Below are 18,694 nucleotides of genomic sequence, written 5' to 3' on the forward strand. Positions count from 1 at the left end.
TCCAGCACATCATTTGCGTGTAATACTGCTGCAGGTTGCGAGGGCTGCCGAGCTAGAGCTACCTAGAGATGCTGGCAATGGCATCCTTGCACCGTTCGTGAAAGCCGAAGGAGTTTCCTTTCCAATCCACCCAGGTTGTGCTCTCTGTAACACTTCGCTCTTCACAGTTTTTCATCGCTGTCTTAAAATAAAACCTAACTGGTAATTACAATCTCGAGTATTTTTTTTTCCTTTTCTCTTTCTTTTTTTTTTTTTTCTCCTTTGGGGGGGGGGGGGGGTAGGAGGGGGCCGTAGGCTATTTCTGGCTGGTAATCTTGCAGGAATGTGAAAGGGAGAGGGCAGAAATGAAACAGCCCTTTTCAGAGCAACTTCAGAGAGAGGGATCAGTCTGCTCCCTCTCCCTCCCCCGACTCTTTTTGTACTTGGTAAATTGCATTCACTTTCGAAGGGAGGGGGATAGATCGCCAGATAAACCTCGGGGGGGGGGGGGGAGGGAAGCAGGGAAGGGACCCGGCGGGGGCCTCGCCGCCTGCCCTGCCCGCTCGCCCATCCCCGCACGGCAAACCGCGGGCAGGCACTGCCCGAGCCCCCGCCGCCGCCGCGGAACACGGGAGCCGGGGCCGCCGCCGCGACCCGCCGCTCCTCTCCGCTCCGCCCGCCGGTCCCCTTCGCCCCAGCCACGCTGCGGGGCGGGCGCGGGCTCGTCCCCGCTCGCCGCCGGGCGCATCTCCGCCAGACGCAGCCCCGGGGCTGCCGCCGAGGGGCGTCCCGCCCGCCCGCTACCTGCAGCCGCAGGACTCCACCACCATGTCCTCGTACTGCTTGTACACCACGTTGTTGCCCGCGTCGATGTAGAGGATGCTGATGGGAGTCAATTTGGTGGGGACGCAGCAGCTGGGCGGCGTGGAGCCGGGGTCCATGGAGTTCATGAGGGTCTGGATGATGGCGTGGTTCGTGGGCTCCAGGTGGGAGCGCAGCGGGAAGTCGCAGACGCCCTCGCAGTGGTGGGCCTCGTACTCCAGCGGGGCGATAATCCAGTCGTCCCAGCCCAGCTCCTTGAAGTTGACGTGCAGCGGCTTCTTGCTGCAGCGCAGGCGGGACTTCTTGCCGTGCCGCTTGCCGTGCCGGCTGGCGAAGGCGGTGCGCCGCTGGCGCCGGGGCGGCGGGCGGCGGGCGGCGGGCGGCGGCGGCGGCGCCCCCAGCTCGGCGCGCAGCTCCCCGAGGAGGCTCCGCCGCCGGGCGCGGGTGAAGACCACCAGCAGCGCCCGCTCCTGCGGCGGCCGCGTCCGGCGCCCGAAGCCCAGGCCCCGCAGGTCCAGCCAGCGCGGCGGCCCGCGGCCCGCCGTGGCCCGCAGCTCCAGGCACAGCCGCTTCCAGGGCCGCTGCTCCCGCAGGCCCTGCCGCACGTCGAAGACCTCCCAGCCGGGCCGCCGGGCCGTCCGCAGGTCCAGGGCGCGGGAGTCCAGCGGCCGCGGCGAGAGGCAGGGGAAGAGCTGCATGTGCAGCGGGGCGGCGGGCGGCGGGCGGCCGCGGGGGGCCCGGCGGAAGAGCCGCAGCTCGGCCCCCACCAGCTCCCTCCGTCTCGGAGAGGGTCGATACATCAAACACATACTGCTGCCGCCTCAAGGGAGCGGGCGAGAGATCGTCTGCGAGATAAAAATAATTACAGTCAGTTGCGCTCAGGGGGGATCTGCCGAGAGGTCTCCGAGGAGGGGAAGGGCGGGCAGGGCCGCCGGCTGCCCGGCCGGGGCCGCTCCCGCCCGCCTCACCCCCGCCCCCAGCCGGGGCCGCCCCCGGACCCGCACCCACCGGGAGCCGGGACCGAGCCGGGCCCAGGGGAGGGCTGGGAGAAGAGAAGGAGGCGAAGGCGAAGGAGCAGGAGGAGGAAGAAGGAGAAGGAGAAGGAGAAGGAGAGGAGAAGGAGAAGGAGAGAGAAGGAGAAGGAGAAGGAGAAGGAGAAGGAGAAGGAGAAGGAGAAGGAGAAGGAGAAGGAGAAGGAGAAGGAGAAGGAGAGAAGGAGAAGGAGAAGAGAGAGAAGAGAGAAGAGAAGAGAAGAGAAGAGAAGAGAAGAGAAGAGAAGAGAAGAGAAGGAAGAGAAGAGAAGAGGAAGAGAAGAGAAGAGAAGAGAAGAGGAAGAGAGAGAAGAGAGAAGAAGAAAAGAGGAGGGAGGAAAAGGAAAAGGAGAAGAGGTATGGAAGGACCCCGCACCAGACAAGAGACCGCTGTGCCGCACCAGAGGCAGCCCCTGCTCCACGCACATCCTCTGCCCATCAGCCTCGCCAGCAATGTGGGACTGGCAATGTCTGTGTGTGTGTTCATGTACATTACGCACACATATATACATATACACAGCTATATTCTCCTCCAAGAGAAAAACCTGGACTTCTTTTTTGACACATTGGTGTACGAAGTGCAGCGCAGAAAGCAAACCAGATTCCCCTGAGCTGCTTTCCAATAAAAATGTTTACAACCCAGCAAAATACAAAAATTCCCAAAGCCCCTGGGTTTCCCCAGAAGCCAGTAAAGCTTGTGTAGATTTCAATAGTAAAAGTGTCACTGGAGCCTCTGTTCAGCAGCCCCTCGCCGCTTTTCCAAGCTCAGCCCACTCCAGTGGTAGAAACGGAGACTAAAGAAATATACAGCCCCCCGTTATTTATTGATATCAAAGGTCATTGCGATTCCTAATCAGTGTATTTCACAACCTCGGGTCTACCTGACAGGTCTGGGGGAACCTCATGGGGGGCGGGAGGGACAACGGGATGATTTATGCAAACCAAGACCTTCAGACGCGCCACGGCAATGTAAAAATCAATGCGGATTAAACGTGCAGTTAATCAGTGCGGATTAGCGTTCTCGAAACTCGCCCCGCGTCGCTGCGTGTTCCCCCTGACGCCAACAGGGAGATGGAGCGTGGACAAGGGAGTCCACGCCAAGCCACGGGAGCCCACGGCGGAGCCTGCCTGCCAGCCGGGAGCATCCCTCCTACACCCCCGCGGTATCCGCGGCTGCGGAGCTGGGGCTGCGCGCCGGGGCGAGCGGAGGGGGGGGGGGGGGGGGGGGGGGGGAGCGGTGCGAAAATAGGTCAGTCCCTTCAGGCATCCCGGGGAATTTGGACCCGGGCCTGCCGCATCCCTGCCCCCGCTTCCAGACCCAGGCTCGGCGGTTTGCCCGCGGCGCGGCTGCTCCTTGACCGGGGAGGAGCCCAGAGCCGGGAGCGAGAGGCAGCCCGGCGCACCCCTCTCGGGGGGTTGGGGGGTGTAGGGTTTCCTGGGGGGAGTCTGCGAAAACCACACAAACGCCCGAAAAATGTCGTCACAACCCCAAGGTGACGTCAAGAGCTGATCAGCTGAAAAGAAGGAAATCCAGAGGGAGCTGCCGACAGGCGCTGGACCGTCTCGGCAGCGCTGCAAGGACGGAGCAGGATTTGGCCCATGGGTCGCTTGGAGGTTTGGGGGTGTTTTTTTCACCCTTCACATGTTTGTGGCAGGGGGCTGAGGTGCGCCTGGGTGTCGTGAGGAGGGTCTGGCAGCTCAGGAGGAGCTCTATGGCCGTTTTCCCCTTCTTCAAGGGGATCCGGGACAGGACTGGGGGCTGCAGACGGAAGGGGATGTGCATCCCTCTGGCAAGAACGCGCGGGTCCCCTTCCTCCTTCTCCTCCTCCTTCTCGCCTTTGGTTTTCCCTGCTCCCAGCATCTATCAGATGCCCGAGCATCCGACACGGCGCAGACAGGTCTCCTGACCTCGCCGAGCTGCCCTCCCGCCTTCCTCCGACGGCACCAGCGACCGTCGAGGAAACCAGATCAGCGCCTTCCCCTGCCCCTACCCCCGGCTTTTAGGGAATGGGCAGAGCCGGGCCTGGGCACAGTTCCGCTTTTAAGCCATCTCTTTGCTTGGGGAGGGGGATGTAGGTTTGGTTTCAAAGGCAGATGCTCGCCCGGTTTGATACTCCCTTGTCGCGATGAGGTGGAGGTGGGGGGAGCGCTGCCTCCAGCCGGCTGTCCCTCTGGAGCAGACATCCCCGCCCTGGGGGGGCCTGCATCCCTCCGGGGTGCAGGAGCAGGGTGGCACTGCCCGCCCGCCCGGGCTTCCAGGGGAGGGGAGGGCAGGCCTTTCCCAAGGGGGTGGGGAGATACGGAGGTGACAGCGGCCCCCCCCCCCCCGGGATCCCCCACGCAGGCAGGTGGCTGCGGCGCGGGAACTCAGCCCCTCCGGGGGTGACATCCAGGCGTGCGGGTTAGGCGGGAGGGAAGCGGGAAGAGGCTGAATTCCCAGCGGGTCCCCGCTGCTGAAAGTGGTTTATAAAGGGTCTGCAGACCCCTGACATGCGGTGGGGCGAGGGGAAGCCAACTCCGGTTCAGCGGGTGTCAGAGGCTTGCTCAGGGGTGCGCCTACAACGCGCTCCCCAACAGCATCCTTTGAAGCTCCAGCTTGGCGGAGATTGGACGCGTTGCAGGGCCGCTCCGGCTGGCTCGGTGTCATGGTACGGTGGGGACACGGCCGAAAGGCAGAAATGTGTCCCCGGGCAAGCGGGTTCTCAGAGCCGGGTTTAGGCAGCACCGACTCTGCGCTGGAAAACTCCCACCGGTTCACGCCGCTGCCGGCTCCCGCTCCTCTCCCCGAAAGGGGCAGGGCTGCCGGTTGTTTCAAATAAGCAGCTTTGAATCCGATCAGATAAACGCTATTTATTCACTCTTGTAACCTAATAATTCCAGATGAATACATAATCCTAAACCAGTACTGGCTCGCTCCCAGCGCAGTCGAGAGGGTGGGAAAAGCAGCGGAGGGCGGGGAGGGAAAGCGGTACCTCGGGAGCCTCCGCAAACAGGGGAGAGAGGGGTCTGGTTTGGGGACCCTTTGTTCCAGCGAAGCTGCCGCCTTCCCAGCACACAAAGAGCGGCAGCAGCGACGGCGTGGGGGGCACCCTGGCTGTCCCTGTCCCTTCCTGTGAGGAGCACACCCGTCTTGGGGGCTTGTCCTCTTCAGTTTTCCTTTAAACCCAAGGAGCGGCTGGGGTGAAACAGGGGGTTTCTAACAGCCAGCTCGAGTTCTGCCTTTTTCTCGGGCCAGCTGAGGTTGTCCTTATCCTTATTCCCGTTACCGAAATATTTGGAGAGAGCAGCAGAGTCGTCTCACATCCAGCCGGGCTTGGGAAAGCCACATTGCAGAAAAGGCACTGAAGGGATGGGTTTATATTTGTAACGTTTAATTTAGGTGAACGTTAGTTACGCAGTAAGTATTAGTATTATTTCGACTCTCCGTTGTTTATTTGTTCGAGCGAAGATCAAATATTGGGAGCGGGAAGGAAGAGGAGAAGGGAGTGGATCTATCTGGAATTTAAGCATGTGTCAGCGGTGGGGGACGAGGACAGCCCTGCTCCGCTCTGCCCTCCCCGAAGCGCCGGGGCCGCCGGCGTGCCCCGTGCTCCGGCGGGGCGGGCAGGGGCCGGGGGGGGCCGGACCGGGCTGGGGGGAGGCTGCGCCGCCCTCCCCCCCTCCCCCCCGCCTCCTCCCCCGCTTTCCTCCGCTTTGCGGTGGCGGCGGTTTTATCATCTCCGAGGTGAAATGAATGACTGGGTTGGGACGTTTCCTTTAACTCCCTGTGTGAACCCTCTGCCGCTCCCCGGGTTCGCTTTCCCGCCGGCAGCCCGGGCTTTGAGGCGAGCCGGGGGTTAACGAAGGCTACACGAAGTTTCCCTTTTCATGGCAGATCAGGTACTGGGCTCCCGGCCAATTCATCAGGGCTCAGATCTTAACTTTACATCACTGCAAATTATACCCAAACCACATTCAAGAAGAATTTTCCCATTCCCAAATTCTCTTTCAAGCCGTATTTAAACTCGCAAACCAAAAGCACATTTGCAGTTTAAAGACCCTTTGCAGGCGCTCGCTCAACAATAATCTGGAAATTAAAACATATATCCCCCGTAATTGCGAGGGGCTGCCCGCACGTTGTCTGCAGAGTCGCAAGGCTGACAGGTATTTCTCTCGGAGCATTACCCGAGCTGGGGAAACAAGGGGCTGACTCTCCGTGTGTGGTATTTCTCCCGGTTTCAATTCCTCATCTCCCAGCGCCCGCCTCGCCGTGGTTTTTTATTACACCAGGTGATTAGATTTAAATGTTTCGTTCGCTTCGCTATCGAGTAACTGGCAAAGACCACACCTTCCTCGGACCAGTTCCCAATCCTGCCAAAACCCCAGCGTGCTCATGGAGGGCTGTTTCCATTTTTTTTTTATCCCCCTTTCTCCCGCAGCGGCGAGGCACCTGGCTGCGATATACCTTCGATCGCCGCTTTACCGGACCTGCGCCGGGGAGGCTGCCTGCCCTCGCATCGCTCCCCGGATCGCCGCTGCCGGCGGCCGCCTCCCGCCGCCTCTCGCCTCTTCTTCCCGCCGCCTCCCCGGTTCCCACGAGCGACGCTCGGTCCTCGGGCGCAGAGGGACCGCCGCAACACCCGCGGGGCATCCCGCCAGGCTCCGGGTGCCCTCGTCTGTCGGCATCGCCCCAGGAGACGCGCCGAGGCGGAGAGGGGGCTTCATTGAAGGGGGTTCTACCTGCTGTAACAGACATTAACCGAGTCCCCTTCCCTTTCCCCGTTTGCGGCCGTTTCGCTACCCGAAATACTTCGATCGAGGAGAAATCATTTCTCCAAGTTTATTCGCGTTGAGAAAATCGGAGTGAATATTCCCAGCGCTCGGAGCTGAGAAACGGAGCGAGGGGACGCTTTGGAAGATACTTCTGAGTGATATACGTGGAAGCGGCGGGACACAGCAACACAACGTACAGATCTGGCCACAGCAAGCAAGGACTGAAACGTCCCCTTTCGCTCAGAAACCAGACATCAGGCACGCAAGGACGCCCAACCTCAGTTCCAGCCTGCCCCGAAATCACAAGGAAACGAACGTTTTTCCGATCGGCCGCTTTTTTCTATAGGACTACGAAGCGAGAAGGAAAATGAGGAAGGCGAGGCGCCCGGCTGCCGTGCCCAGCGCCGGGCTGGCCCCGGACTATGCCGGCTTTTCTCCCCGCGGGCCGCTCGGTTCCCGGCTGAGGCTAGCCCAGGCTGCGGCACGACATCGCCCCGCCGGCGGCGGAAAATAAACAGCCCCGAAGCGGAGAGCTCGGTCTCACCGTCTTCAAAATAAAAAAATAAAAAAAGAAAAAATTTTAAACGAGGCCTCTTAGCAAGTTCCTCGGGGGGGGGAGGCTTCAGGATTTAAAAATTAAAAGTAAAAAAACAGGGTCGGGTCCGAAATGAGCCACCAGAATGGCTTGGTAGGCTTTAATTTTTCTTTCCCGTTGGCAGAGCGGCTCCGCGGCCGCGCACCGCCCCGCCGAGCTACCTGTGCCGCGGAGGGGTGGCGGAGCCGCCTCTCCCGTCGCTTGCGGGCTCCGCTCGCCCCAGACCGCCCTCCGCGGCCCACTGCGCTGCCCTGCGCAAGCCCCCGCGCCCTCCGAAAACAGAGCATACAAACAAAAACAACAACAAAATTAAAAAACAAAACAAAACAAAACACCTCTGACCCCCTCCGATTTTCACCGGGGAGAGACGAGCGGTGCGGCCGCGGCTTCCGAGGGGACGCGCCGCTGCCCGCTCCGCTCCGCCCGCTCTCCGCTCCGTTCCCTCCCGCAGCTCCGGCAGCGCGGGGTGTGTGTGTGTGTGTGTGTGTGTGTGTGTGTGACACCCCCCCTCCCCCCCAAAAAAACCCAACACAAACAAAAAACAAACCACCAACTAAACAAACAAACAAATATCCCTCAGGGGCAAGCAACGCGGAGCCGCAGCCCGCTCCCCGCGCTGCCGGCTCCGCGGGCGCGGAAGCCCCGCCGGGCCGGGCCGGGCCGTTCGCTCCTTCCCCGGGCGCACGGCGGGGATGGGAAGCGGCTGCTCGCTGCCGCGCTCCGGCCGTCTGGTCTGCATTAGCGTTTTTATAAGGGGCTCAAACAAATCGAATACAAGGTCACCAAATAATTAACAGTTGTGAATTCCCTCCTTCCCCATTAAAATACTTCCCTGCTTATATTTCATTTTCCTTCTGCCAACGACAACACTGCCTGGGCAAAGGCGCTGCACAGATTACACTATATTGCAGCTTTCGGTCCACCCAGAAACCCGCTGTTTTGCATAAACATGTTGCACTAGATGAACTTCAAGTGGGATTTACGCTCTTTTCTTCTGCCACATGCACAGCCGGGCCATTTCCAGCTTCAGCACACGGACCCCCCCCCTTCCTCTTGTCCCTTCTCTTCACCCCCCTCCCGACCTTAACGGCAAGAGCGAAATAAACGACGGCCCGTCTGAATCAGCCGCCTCTCATCTGGAACACGAAACTGCAGAAAGAAAACGGGGAGGGAAAAAGGAGACGATCTCGACCTATTTCGGTTTCCCCGTCCCTTAGGCGCGGAGCTCAACATTTCGTACGCAGGAGCCCGGCCGCGGTACGGCGGCTGCGGGCAGCTCTGCAGACGCAAAAGGGAAAGGCGAGGTGAACCCACGGCCGCCGGCCCCCGTGGCATTCCCTTCCCACGGGAGATCCCTTTGAAAATCGCTCTCCCTCGCACCCCGGCTATTTCTTTTTTTTTGTTTTCGGTTTGTTCCGAGACGTGCCGCGCTTCTTGCTAGCTGTGGATTTGCTTGTTTATAGCTCCCTTCTCCAGCTCCCTCCTGCTCGCTCTCTCTTTTTTTTTTTTTTTTTTTTTTTTTTTTTTCCCCTGCCTGGTGGAGTCCTTGCAGCTCCTAATTGTCCTGCCTTACTGTGGAGCTCCAATGCTGGGGGTCCTGAGGCCAGCGAGAGCACCATCTGCGTTTTAATGAGTTACTTCATGTGCCAACAGTAATTTTCCTACATTCAGCGAGGTCCTGTCTGATCTTGCGACCGTAACAAGGGGGAGAGAGTGGGGGGCGGGAGGGGGTGGAGAAGGGGGAATCGCAAACCCTTTCCCCCCTTTCTGCGCTCTTTTTCTACCGCTGGGGTGGGAATATATCTATATATGTGGCAGTAGTGTGGCTTTCCTCCCTCTCGAGCTAGCCTGAAAGCGATCTTATTAGCTTCAAGCGGGAAGGAAAGAAAGAAGGCGAAGAGGAGCGATTGCTGGTGTCCGCGCCGAAGCGCTCTTCCCCTCTCCGCTGGGGAGGGCGGTGGGACGGGCTGGCTTCGGGGCTGGGCGGCCAGGGGGAGTGGGTGGGGGTGGTGGGGGGCTGCTGCAGGCAGGAGCCGGCCGCCGAGCTGCCTTTCCCGTGGGGACGCTCTCAGAGACACGCAGGCACGGCAGCCCACGCCGTGCGGGAAGGGCATTTCTCGGCAGGACTGAAAGCTGCTTCGCGCTCCTCTCCCGGCTGCTGTGTCCCCCCCCTCCCTCCCCGAAATCCAGCGACGAGGGATGCCGTGCGGGCGGGAGGGACGGCCACCGCCGTCTCCCCCGGAGCTGCCGCTTAGGTAAAGAGCAGCCCATCTAATTGGGTCAATTTGGGCGGCTATATTGTCTGCAAATGAATTGACAGAAATTCCGCCCCCCACCCCCCTAGCCCCTACCCCCCCTTCGCTTTCCCTGAGCAAAGACTGTTCATCATCAGCACTACTCCAGCTCGCCAATTAACTGGGCTAGGAGCCCACGGGGAGGTGGGCAGTAAAATAGCTACCACTTCAGAGGAACGGAAGCTCTCTTGAAGTTTTTTGGTGATGTGCCATTGGCCGGTCCGCTTCATTATGGGAGACTAGACAATATTTGATATGTTATGACATGAACACTCAATTAGATCACTGAGTTGAAATACTCCAATCAGTGGCTTGATGCTAAGCAACCCTCAGAAGGTCCAGCAGAAGGTCACAGCCTGTGACACATCAAATCAAAATCAATGGGGAAAAGTGAGGCTTTTCCTTAATCAAACCAGGACTTCTGTTAGCAAATCACTTCCCCCGGAGTAGAATCTCCCATGCAGCGAGATGAGCTAAATTTGTTAAATTAACTGTCTTTCTTCTGGTTATCAAGAATAAGATGATCTTGAGCGCGGCTCTATTTCCCCGCGGCTCGCAGAATTAGCACCCCGTTTCCTCTCGGGCGGGAAGAACAAGCCAGCGCCTTTCTGAGGGCTGAACTTTCCAAACCGTACTTCTAGAAAGCGAGTCGTCGTGTCCCCCCCCCCCCTTTTAACAGCGACGAAGAAAACGACCCCATAAGGCGAAGGCGGAAAGCAAAAACCCCGCGTCCCCTTTCCCGTCGGAAACGGGTGGGCTGTTCCGACCGCGGGGGGGACCCACCGCGGGCGCTCCCACGCACCCACCCGAACCCAGGGGGGCGCGACGGGCACCGGGACGGGACGGGGAAGAGCCCCGCCGAGAGCCCTCTCGGCGGGGAAGGACCCCTCGAGCCCCCGAGGCTGTGGGTCAGGGGGCTGTGGGTGCAGGGGGGAGGAGAGGGTCGGTTTGGGTTCGGTTCGATTTAGGGAGCGACCGGCTCCTGTAGCTCCGTGGAGCCGGGCATTTTTCCCGGCGCTGCGTGTATGCCCTGAAAGGGTTGGGAAGCGGGGAGGTCGGCGACCTTCCCCGGCTCCCGGCAGCTGCGGGACGCCGCTGCCAGCCGCCGGCAGGTACACGGGCAGGGTCCCGCGGGGGGCCGAGGGGGGGGGGGGGGGAGGAGGCGCGGAAGGAGGGGAGGGTCTTCAAATCGGGGAGGGGAGGGGGAGAAGGAAAGAATGCATAACATACATTAAGAACCTGTTAATTAGTTTGTCGTTAATGGCTCACAAACCAGGGTAATATAGATATATATAAAGGGGGGGGTGGCATTTTGAGGGAGGGGAAATTCTCTTTTCCACCGGTTCACCGAGAAACCTCCACCCGCTGCCCCGGGTGCGAGCGATAAAACAACGAGAGGAAAGCAAAGCAGGGCTCCGGCCGGGGCTGTAGGTCGCAGAGGCGTCCCGGGAGCCCCGCGGCACCCGTGCTTTCCCGGACGGACCGCGGGCAAGGCCCGGGGCCCGCCTGCCCCCGGGCTCCGCCGCCCGCCCGTCCTCTCCCCTCCTCCGAGGGGCCGCCATCCCCGGCCCGGGGAGGGATGAGGGCAGCCCCGCACACACCAGGCGTGAAGGAGGTAAGATGCGGCCCCGAAACAGGCGGCGAGTCCGGGCCGCCCCCCGCTGAGCCCCGGGGCCGGGAGTTACCTGGGCTTCAGGCTGCCCCCCTCCCCCCGCAAGAGGAGCCGGCTCCGTCCCAGCCCCGGCGCTTGCAAACGGGGCTGGTGCTCTTCCAGGTAACCCCGATAAAGCGACCCCACGCGAGAACAGCTTGAGGGAGCAAATGTTTGCCCTCGGTCAGTTTGAACTTTCTATTTGCCTTCCAGCCGCAGCGATAAGGGCGATCCTTTCTTCGGCAGACGGAAAGAAACCATAAAAGCTTTTTTTTTTTTTCCCCCCATTTTTTTTGCTTGCATTTACACACAATTTTTTGCTTGCGTTTACACCCAAAGCGCGCCCGCAAAGCTTGAGCGCGTTTCCCACCACCCCGTGATGATTCGGGGACGAACACGCGTGTTTTCTCGCACGCAGCATTTACGGCTGCTGCGATGCGGGTTTAGCGCCGCGGGGCAGTTTGCTTTAAAATAAAACAACGCGATCCACAATTTACCGAAAGATCCACTCTTCTGCAATACCGGGGGGGGGGGGGGACGGGGGAGAGGGGGTGTTGGGAAACACCAGTGACCGATGCAGCGGGCGCTCCCCGCCTCCCCAGCGCCGGGCTCCGCGGGACGGCAGCCGCGCACCGCGGAGGGCCGCGGGAAGGGGCGCCCGCAGCCCCAGGGCGACGGTGAGGGGCGCGGGGAGAGGCGGGGTACGGGGTGGGGTGGGGGGGAAACTTACCTCGTCCCCTGTCTACAAAACTAGTGATGGTGTTGGCGGATTTGGACGACTGAAAAAAGCTGGCGTTGATGCCCAGTTTCTCCGCGATGGAGTAAGTCCTGAACAGCGACAGCATGTACTCGTGGGGTTCCGCCCGTGGGAGCGCCCGGCCCACGGCGTGTCCCCCTTGCCGCGGGCGGTTCTCCCGTGGGGACCGCGGCACCCTGCGGCCCCGTCCGCCCTTGGAGGAGGCGGCGAGCTCCGAGGCGGCGGGGAGGGAAGCCGAGAGGCAGCAAGGTAAATCCCAGAGGAGGCTGGCGAGCAAGGCGGCGGAGAGCAGGGCCCGGCGTGCATTCATAGCGAGAGGCGGCGGCGGTGGGGAGGAAGAGGAGGGCGGCCCGACGTGCGGCTCCGGCGGCCCACGGAGCGGCGCGGGGACTGCGCGGCGGCGTGGCGCGGAGCGGGGACTGCACCCGGGCGGGCTCGGCCCGCGGCAGCCCGCCCCGCCCCGTGGGTACCGCCCCACCGCGGACCGCCCCGTGGGGGCACCCAGCCCGCCCCCGCGGGGCGGGCCGCGGCGGGGCGGGACACCCCGCGGTCGGGTGCTGGGGGGTCCCTTTGCTCCCTCCTCTCTGTGGACTCCACGCGGGAAGTGGACACGAGGGCCGGGGAGAGATGCTGCGCGTCTCGCTGCCACCCTTCGGGTACCGCTTCTTATCAACCGGCCAACGCTTTGCTGCGTTTAGGTGCTGCGGGTGCTGTGGTTTCAGGTGTGGGCAGACTCTGGTGATGCTGATGACCTTGCTTAATGCTCTCCATATTCCCACCACTATGTGCCTGCTGAGAGCTTGGCACAAAGCAGGGGTCTCTCAAGAAGGAGAATTTGGCAGAAAGTGGGGGGTTCGCTATGGGATGTGCCAGGGGCCAGCTTGGGGCAGGTGCTGCCACTCATCAGAGAGGGAAGGGAAAACACAGGAGTGAAGAGCCAGAGGCCATTCTTCTCTAAAAATCTGCACAGCCACCACGAGGGGACAAGGAGGAGAGGAGCACGGTGCCAGGCTGGGCCCTGGGAAAATGAAGCGATAAGGCAGCAGTACCGACAACATAAACAGGGCAGCCTGGGGCAGGCAGGAAGGTCTCCCCTAAGTGGGGCACAAATCCACTTTGTGCTGGTCATGCAGAAGACAGCAGTGGAGTTGTCTTCTGCAAGAGGATTTATCCAGTTCTTTCCATTTGGCTTTTCAGAGGTGCATCCCCCAATATAAGACTTGTGTCAGCTCTCCAAATGGTTCCATCCAACCACCTGTGTGGGGTTCACAGCCATGGACAAAGCATGGCAGCAACCTTGTGTTACCCTACCTGTCCTGTTCCCTCCTCGCTTCTTCCTGACTTTCTTCTTGTCTTCCTGCCTGAACCATGGCACTGCTGCTGCTGGCAGCCACAAGCCACTGTCCTCCACTTCCCCACGTTGCTTTCCTTTGCCCTGTGCTGAACTTCCCTGCTCTCCTCTCCTGATCTTCCCCTCCCACTCTCCCCCATTCTCTGCTTCTTCCTGCTGCTCCTATCTGTCCCAGCTCTGCCACTAGTGGATTTTCCTCTCGTTCCAGCAAGAGATGCTGCAGCCTGAGGGTCAAGTGTGTTTAGCAGTGAAAGTTCAGTCCATAGCGAATAAAGAGAATCTGGCTTTCACCCCAGGTTGGATCTGACATCTCTGACTGTGCTCCTTCATCAGCAGCTGTTCTTCATGGGCCATGCAGTTGTACACTGGACTTTCTTGTCTTTTATCCCCCTTTCTCATTTTCCACCAAGAGATGGCAACTCATGCCTGGGCTTTTGGCACCACTTCCAGGGCAACACATGCATCAGTGGGATGAGTCAGACCCGGTCAGGGCATATGAAGCAGGCATCTATCCTGGTAGGTCCCAGTTTGCCTGTGGCAACCTCAGTCCCATCACGGTCCCCAGCTCTTGGGGGAGAGATGAGAACCATGAAGGGGACATGCAGATCAAAAGAGCGGCTCAGGTTCCAAGTGACCCAGGGTGCATCTCCACCAGGGAAGACAACTCCAAAGCAGGGGCTCACACGTTGCCCTGCTGCCCTTCACACATGGCTTAGCGAGCTCCCTGGTGTGGTTTTTGCACGTGCCAGCTAGTACTTTCCCAGCCAGTGCCCAGGCCTGTTACAGGTTAGGGCTTGTGCCAGGGGCTGTCCCTAGACAGCAGTTTGGATGTGACCATGTGGATGTGGGACACATCATATAGCTTGGATTAGAGAATGGGGCCCGTCATTGCCTTGGCTTCTTTTTAGTAGGATAGATGTACTGCGAGGTGCTGGCAGATGAACTGTGAAGAAACAGGGCTACAAAAGAGTATCAGTGACAGTGCAGAAATGAGGCAAGTGTTCTGCAAAACCAATTCCCACATTGCTCCGTCCCGTTTTTTTTTCATCCCCTTTTATTTATTGTGCTCACATATTTATATGTGTTCATTCCTTCTGCCTAACCCCTGGCTTCACAGCTGCCCCCTGACCATTCATCTCCCTTTTCATCAACTGCTTTCTGCCCTGGGACCTTTCCCCCTCCTTCTGTCCCTTTGGCTTCACTTTTCTGATGCCTCACTTTTGTTACTTCTGGTCCCCTTTGCCGCTCCCGTGCTTTCTGCTCTGTACTTCTCATTTTGGCTATTATTTTGTTTGCCATGACCCAGTTCCTTCCGGAGCCTTATCATCACTTTTTTGTTTCCTTCTGCCCCTTTTGTGCCCTCTTCACTTATTCCACGCTCCTGCCGGCTATCTCCAATCAGCTGCCCAGCTCCAGTTTCTTCTCCGCCAACTTCTGCCCAACCCTAGTCCCCCAGGCTCTTTCTTTTCTATCCCGCTGCATTTCATTGTCCTATTTTCCTTTTCTGATGTTGTTTCCACTTCCCACATCCCCTCCTTGCGGTCCCCAGTGCTGCTGCTGCACGGCTGCCCTTTCCCACTCCCACCCCGCTGGTTTCCAGGGTCCCCTCGCTGCTCCCGGAGTGTCTGTTCCCTTCCTGCCTTTGTCTCTCGGTCTGTCTCTCCTCTTCCCTCTTTGTTCTGAGCTTTTTCCTCCCTTGGCCTCCTCCTCTCCCAAGGGAAGGTGGTTTCATACTAATGGAAAGCTGCAAGGGTCGAGTGGTCTCGAGAGCAACTTCCATCAGCCCGATTTAATTTCTACCTGCTGCTTTTGCACGTTTTAACGCATTCTCTAAAATTGACTCGGACGGCTGCTTTCCACCCTCACTTCTTTATGGGGGGCCTGGCTCGAAGCCCTCTGCAGCCAACAGGGGCCATTCCCCTGGCTCCAGGGACCTTTAAGGCAGCGCAGAGGCTGGGGGAAGCTCACACCCTGTTGTTATCACCCCAAAACAGCGATGCTCACCAGACGATAGCCTATGCAGGTAGTAGTAACTGCCATAAAGTAGGCAGTGCTGCTCTCCTGCCTGTTTCTCGCAGCAATAGGCCCCGTTGCTCAGGGTGTCTCCTTGCCATTTCGGAAGACAATGCCATTGTTCAATACAGCTAATTGCCAGGGCAGTCACTTAAGGGAATGACAGAGCGTAGAGAATCGAGAAGATGTAGGAATTGTGTTGCCTTATGCAGCTACGCAGTCAGATCACTGTGTGAGGGACCTGAATGTATCAAACCATCTTAAGAAGTTTTGGTTTTGATTGGCATTGAGAAAACTACATGGAACCGGACCTGGGAACTGCCAGGCAGGAGCGGGCACCTCGTGGGGCAGCGCGCCTGTGAAACACTCGGGATCTTGGCTTCAGAGCTCGGCAAAGGGTGTAATAACGGCAGCGACAACAATAAGAAGAGTAAAATAATAGCAGCCACCAGAAAAGAAGAATAGCATTTTTTAGCATTATTTCCTTTCCGGTTTTCTCAACAATAAAAGTTGGCTGGATTTCAGTTTATAATTGCATTATAAATATTTTGTAACAATTTTTTTTTAATTTCAAATACATTTCTCCAAACTAAAACAACTTGGGGAAGCTTTCTAAACTGTGGTTTTAGAAACAGTTTCATGAATTCCCTTGCGCTAGAACACACAGATTTCATATCTTTCAAATTTATTTCTTTCTGTGAATTTGCTATTCTGGGGGGATAAAAAGTCACCAGAGGCAAAATTTGAAAGCCAGGAGAAAGTGAAAATCAAATGTAATTTTTTTTCCCCTGGAAGTTTAATGGAAATTTCTCTTGTTAGAACCATAAAATGAGCATCAATGTTGAGGACTAGTGTCAGAGGTTAAAATTCATCCCTGTACAAGTGGTCAAGCCAAGGCCTCAGCAACCCTAGTTTGACCTCTGGTTTGTAGTCTTTCGGAAGACTTACTGCGGCATTAGTACAGAGCTGATCAGTTTGCAGACAGTCCCTCTTGATCTCTTTTACTATTTTACAGCGAGGTTGTGGCTTGTTTTAACATGAATGATCCTTTGTAGGGTTTTTATTCCTGCAAAGCAAAATCATTCTCTATTAGGATGACTAGAAAATGTACCGACTCAAAATATGGGCTTCTTCTCCTTTTACCGCAAAAAGCTCCGAAAAGGCCGTGGTCACACCACATAATCAGGGGGTAGGGATTCCTACTGGCAGAGCAGTTAGCACAGCATTTTCTGAAATGCCTGTGTAGTCCATATGTGCTGGTTTCCAGCAAAACACCAGCCTCCAACAGCCTCAGATTCTAAAATGGGACTTGTCTTTCAAAGGCTCCGAATCTGAGGCATTAAACTCCTGTTGCTTTTCGCTTCACCAGGCTGCACCTCTTGTTGCAGTGCTCCTGAAAATATTGTTTTCCAGTGCTTCAAACTAGCAGAAATATTTGTTTTCAGAAGGTAGGTTTTGATCCAGAAGTTGCTTTCCCTTCCCCAGACGGACCTTCCCAAGCGGGTAACGTGCCATCTCCTCTCCCTGCCTCCCTCCCAGCCAGGCTGCCCTGCTCTGGGCTGGGAGCGTCCTCAGGGAGGGAGCACCAAGCTCCCTTCTCTGCCGCCTGCATCCGGGACCATCACATTAGTGAAATATATATTTATTTTTTGCTTAATACAGCGAACCATCATTTTTTTTCCCTGCTTATTTTTTTCAGCCTGCCTGCTCTCCAAACTGTTAACATAAATCTCAAATGTCTAAGAGGACCTAGAATTTGAACTGTCAAAACAATGGCATATGAACTAACAGGAGGTGAAGGAGCGCATCCAAATAAATACGGTTGCTTTAGGAGAGTCTGAACCATGTCCCATATTGGGGTCCTCCAAAGAAAGTCCTGTTTCTACTTTCCAAGCATCCCGCGAGGGATCTGTGGCTCTCCCAGCGCCCCGCAGCCCACGGGGCTCATCCAGGAGAGTCCCCCGCGCTCTGGCTTGGCGGAGGCTTGTGCAGCCCCACGGCACGGGGACAGGCTTTCCCATTTCTCTTCCTTTTGCTCCTGCTTTTGGCGGTTAGTCTTTTCACAAAAAAAGTCGGGGGAAGTAGCAGGGCTAACCCTACACGCCACTGTTGCTTTTTATGGCATTTTATTTTGCCATGAACCAGTGGCAACATTGCTTCTCCGCAAGTTCTCTGCATTTTTGTCACTGTCTTAGATTAGAACCATATTGTCTCTCACTCGCAGCTAAAAACTTAATATATGGGCACGAAGAGTGAAGCCACTCCTGCATTCTTGGTCCGTCAAAACACACCCTGACGTCAGGGAAACAAACTGCAGCATATAGAGCACGAGAACGTGAAGAGGTTCGCAAGGGCAGTCCTGTTTTCGTTCGCTCTGGCGTAGAAAATTAAAATGATGTAGGAAATTGTCTTTCCTGTTTAGAATAGATTTGGGTTTGAAAAATTACTGCTAACTTTGTAAACATTAAAATAGAAGCAATAAAGATGTGAAATTTCACACAGGGGATCTACAATGTTTGTATAATTATAAGCATATGGTTACTTTACATGAGGTCTCTGTTATACTTTTATTTACTAGTGCTTGGGGAAAACAGAGGTTCTCAAATTTAGTGTTTATTTACATGTATAGGGAATGTCACAGTCCCCATTAACCTGTCATAATCCGTATTTCTGTCTCGGAGCTCCAGCTATATAAACTGAACCCCTAGTTTTACTATCATTTCTAATTTGTTTAGCTCTGCTGATAACTCAGATAATTCCTGTCGTTTCTAAATAATGTATTTTCTCCTGCCGGTGGCAGGATGGGAACCGCTTGCCGCCTGGGCGCCTGCTTATTTCAGCTCTTGGGGGGCTAAAAGCGAAAGGCTGTTGCTTCAATGCAGCTTTCTCTCTTCTGAGGAGTTGGGTGGCACTTTAATTTATTGTTTTCTTTTTAATCTGACTTTCCACTAGGCTGCAAACCCAGCCCCGGAGGATACTCGGCATTTCTTCTTCAGTGCCGAGTATCCACAATTCCCGGTTTTGTAGGACACAAAAGGACCTCAGCCCCAGCAGGATCCAGCCCTCCGTTTGTGGGCTGAATTATACTATTTGTTGCCTTTAATACTTAGTGGCCATACGTCTAGGGCTGCTCTTTGCTTCAGTGCAGTGAGTGCAGGAACTCATATATGAATAGTAACTTCTGATCTTAGAAAAAAATGTGGAATAATTTCCAGACATTTCTTGCATTTTTATATTCTACATAGGGATACTTAAAGTCCTGATTAGCTAGATTTAACTGTGGGGTTTAGGGTTTTTTTGGGGGGGTGAATACCCCAACTCAGACTCCCAGTTTTGCCTTTGTTCAGACCGGTGCTATGAAACGATGTTCTGTCATGACCACAGCCACACGTTCTGCCTAGAGAGGGACAGGGACATACAACTAACTCCTTTTTTTAAAAAAAAATGAA

At 56.8% G+C, this 18,694-nt stretch overlaps 1 protein-coding gene across 1 annotated transcript; it reads right to left on the reverse strand.

The window, feature by feature from the left end:
* Nucleotides 1–779: 779 nt before the first annotated feature.
* Nucleotides 780–12,191, reverse strand: GDF6 (growth differentiation factor 6; the record flags this gene model as incomplete). The annotated part of the gene is given in 3 exon segments (XM_082499061.1): nt 780–1,574; nt 1,576–1,646; nt 11,855–12,191. Coding segments are annotated over 3 exon segments (1,203 nt in total).
* Between the last annotated feature and the right edge of the window lie 6,503 nt (nt 12,192–18,694).

This window comes from Vanellus vanellus (genome assembly GCF_965231255.1).
Source record: "Vanellus vanellus genome assembly, chromosome: 2".
NCBI lineage: Eukaryota > Metazoa > Chordata > Aves > Charadriiformes > Charadriidae > Vanellus > Vanellus vanellus.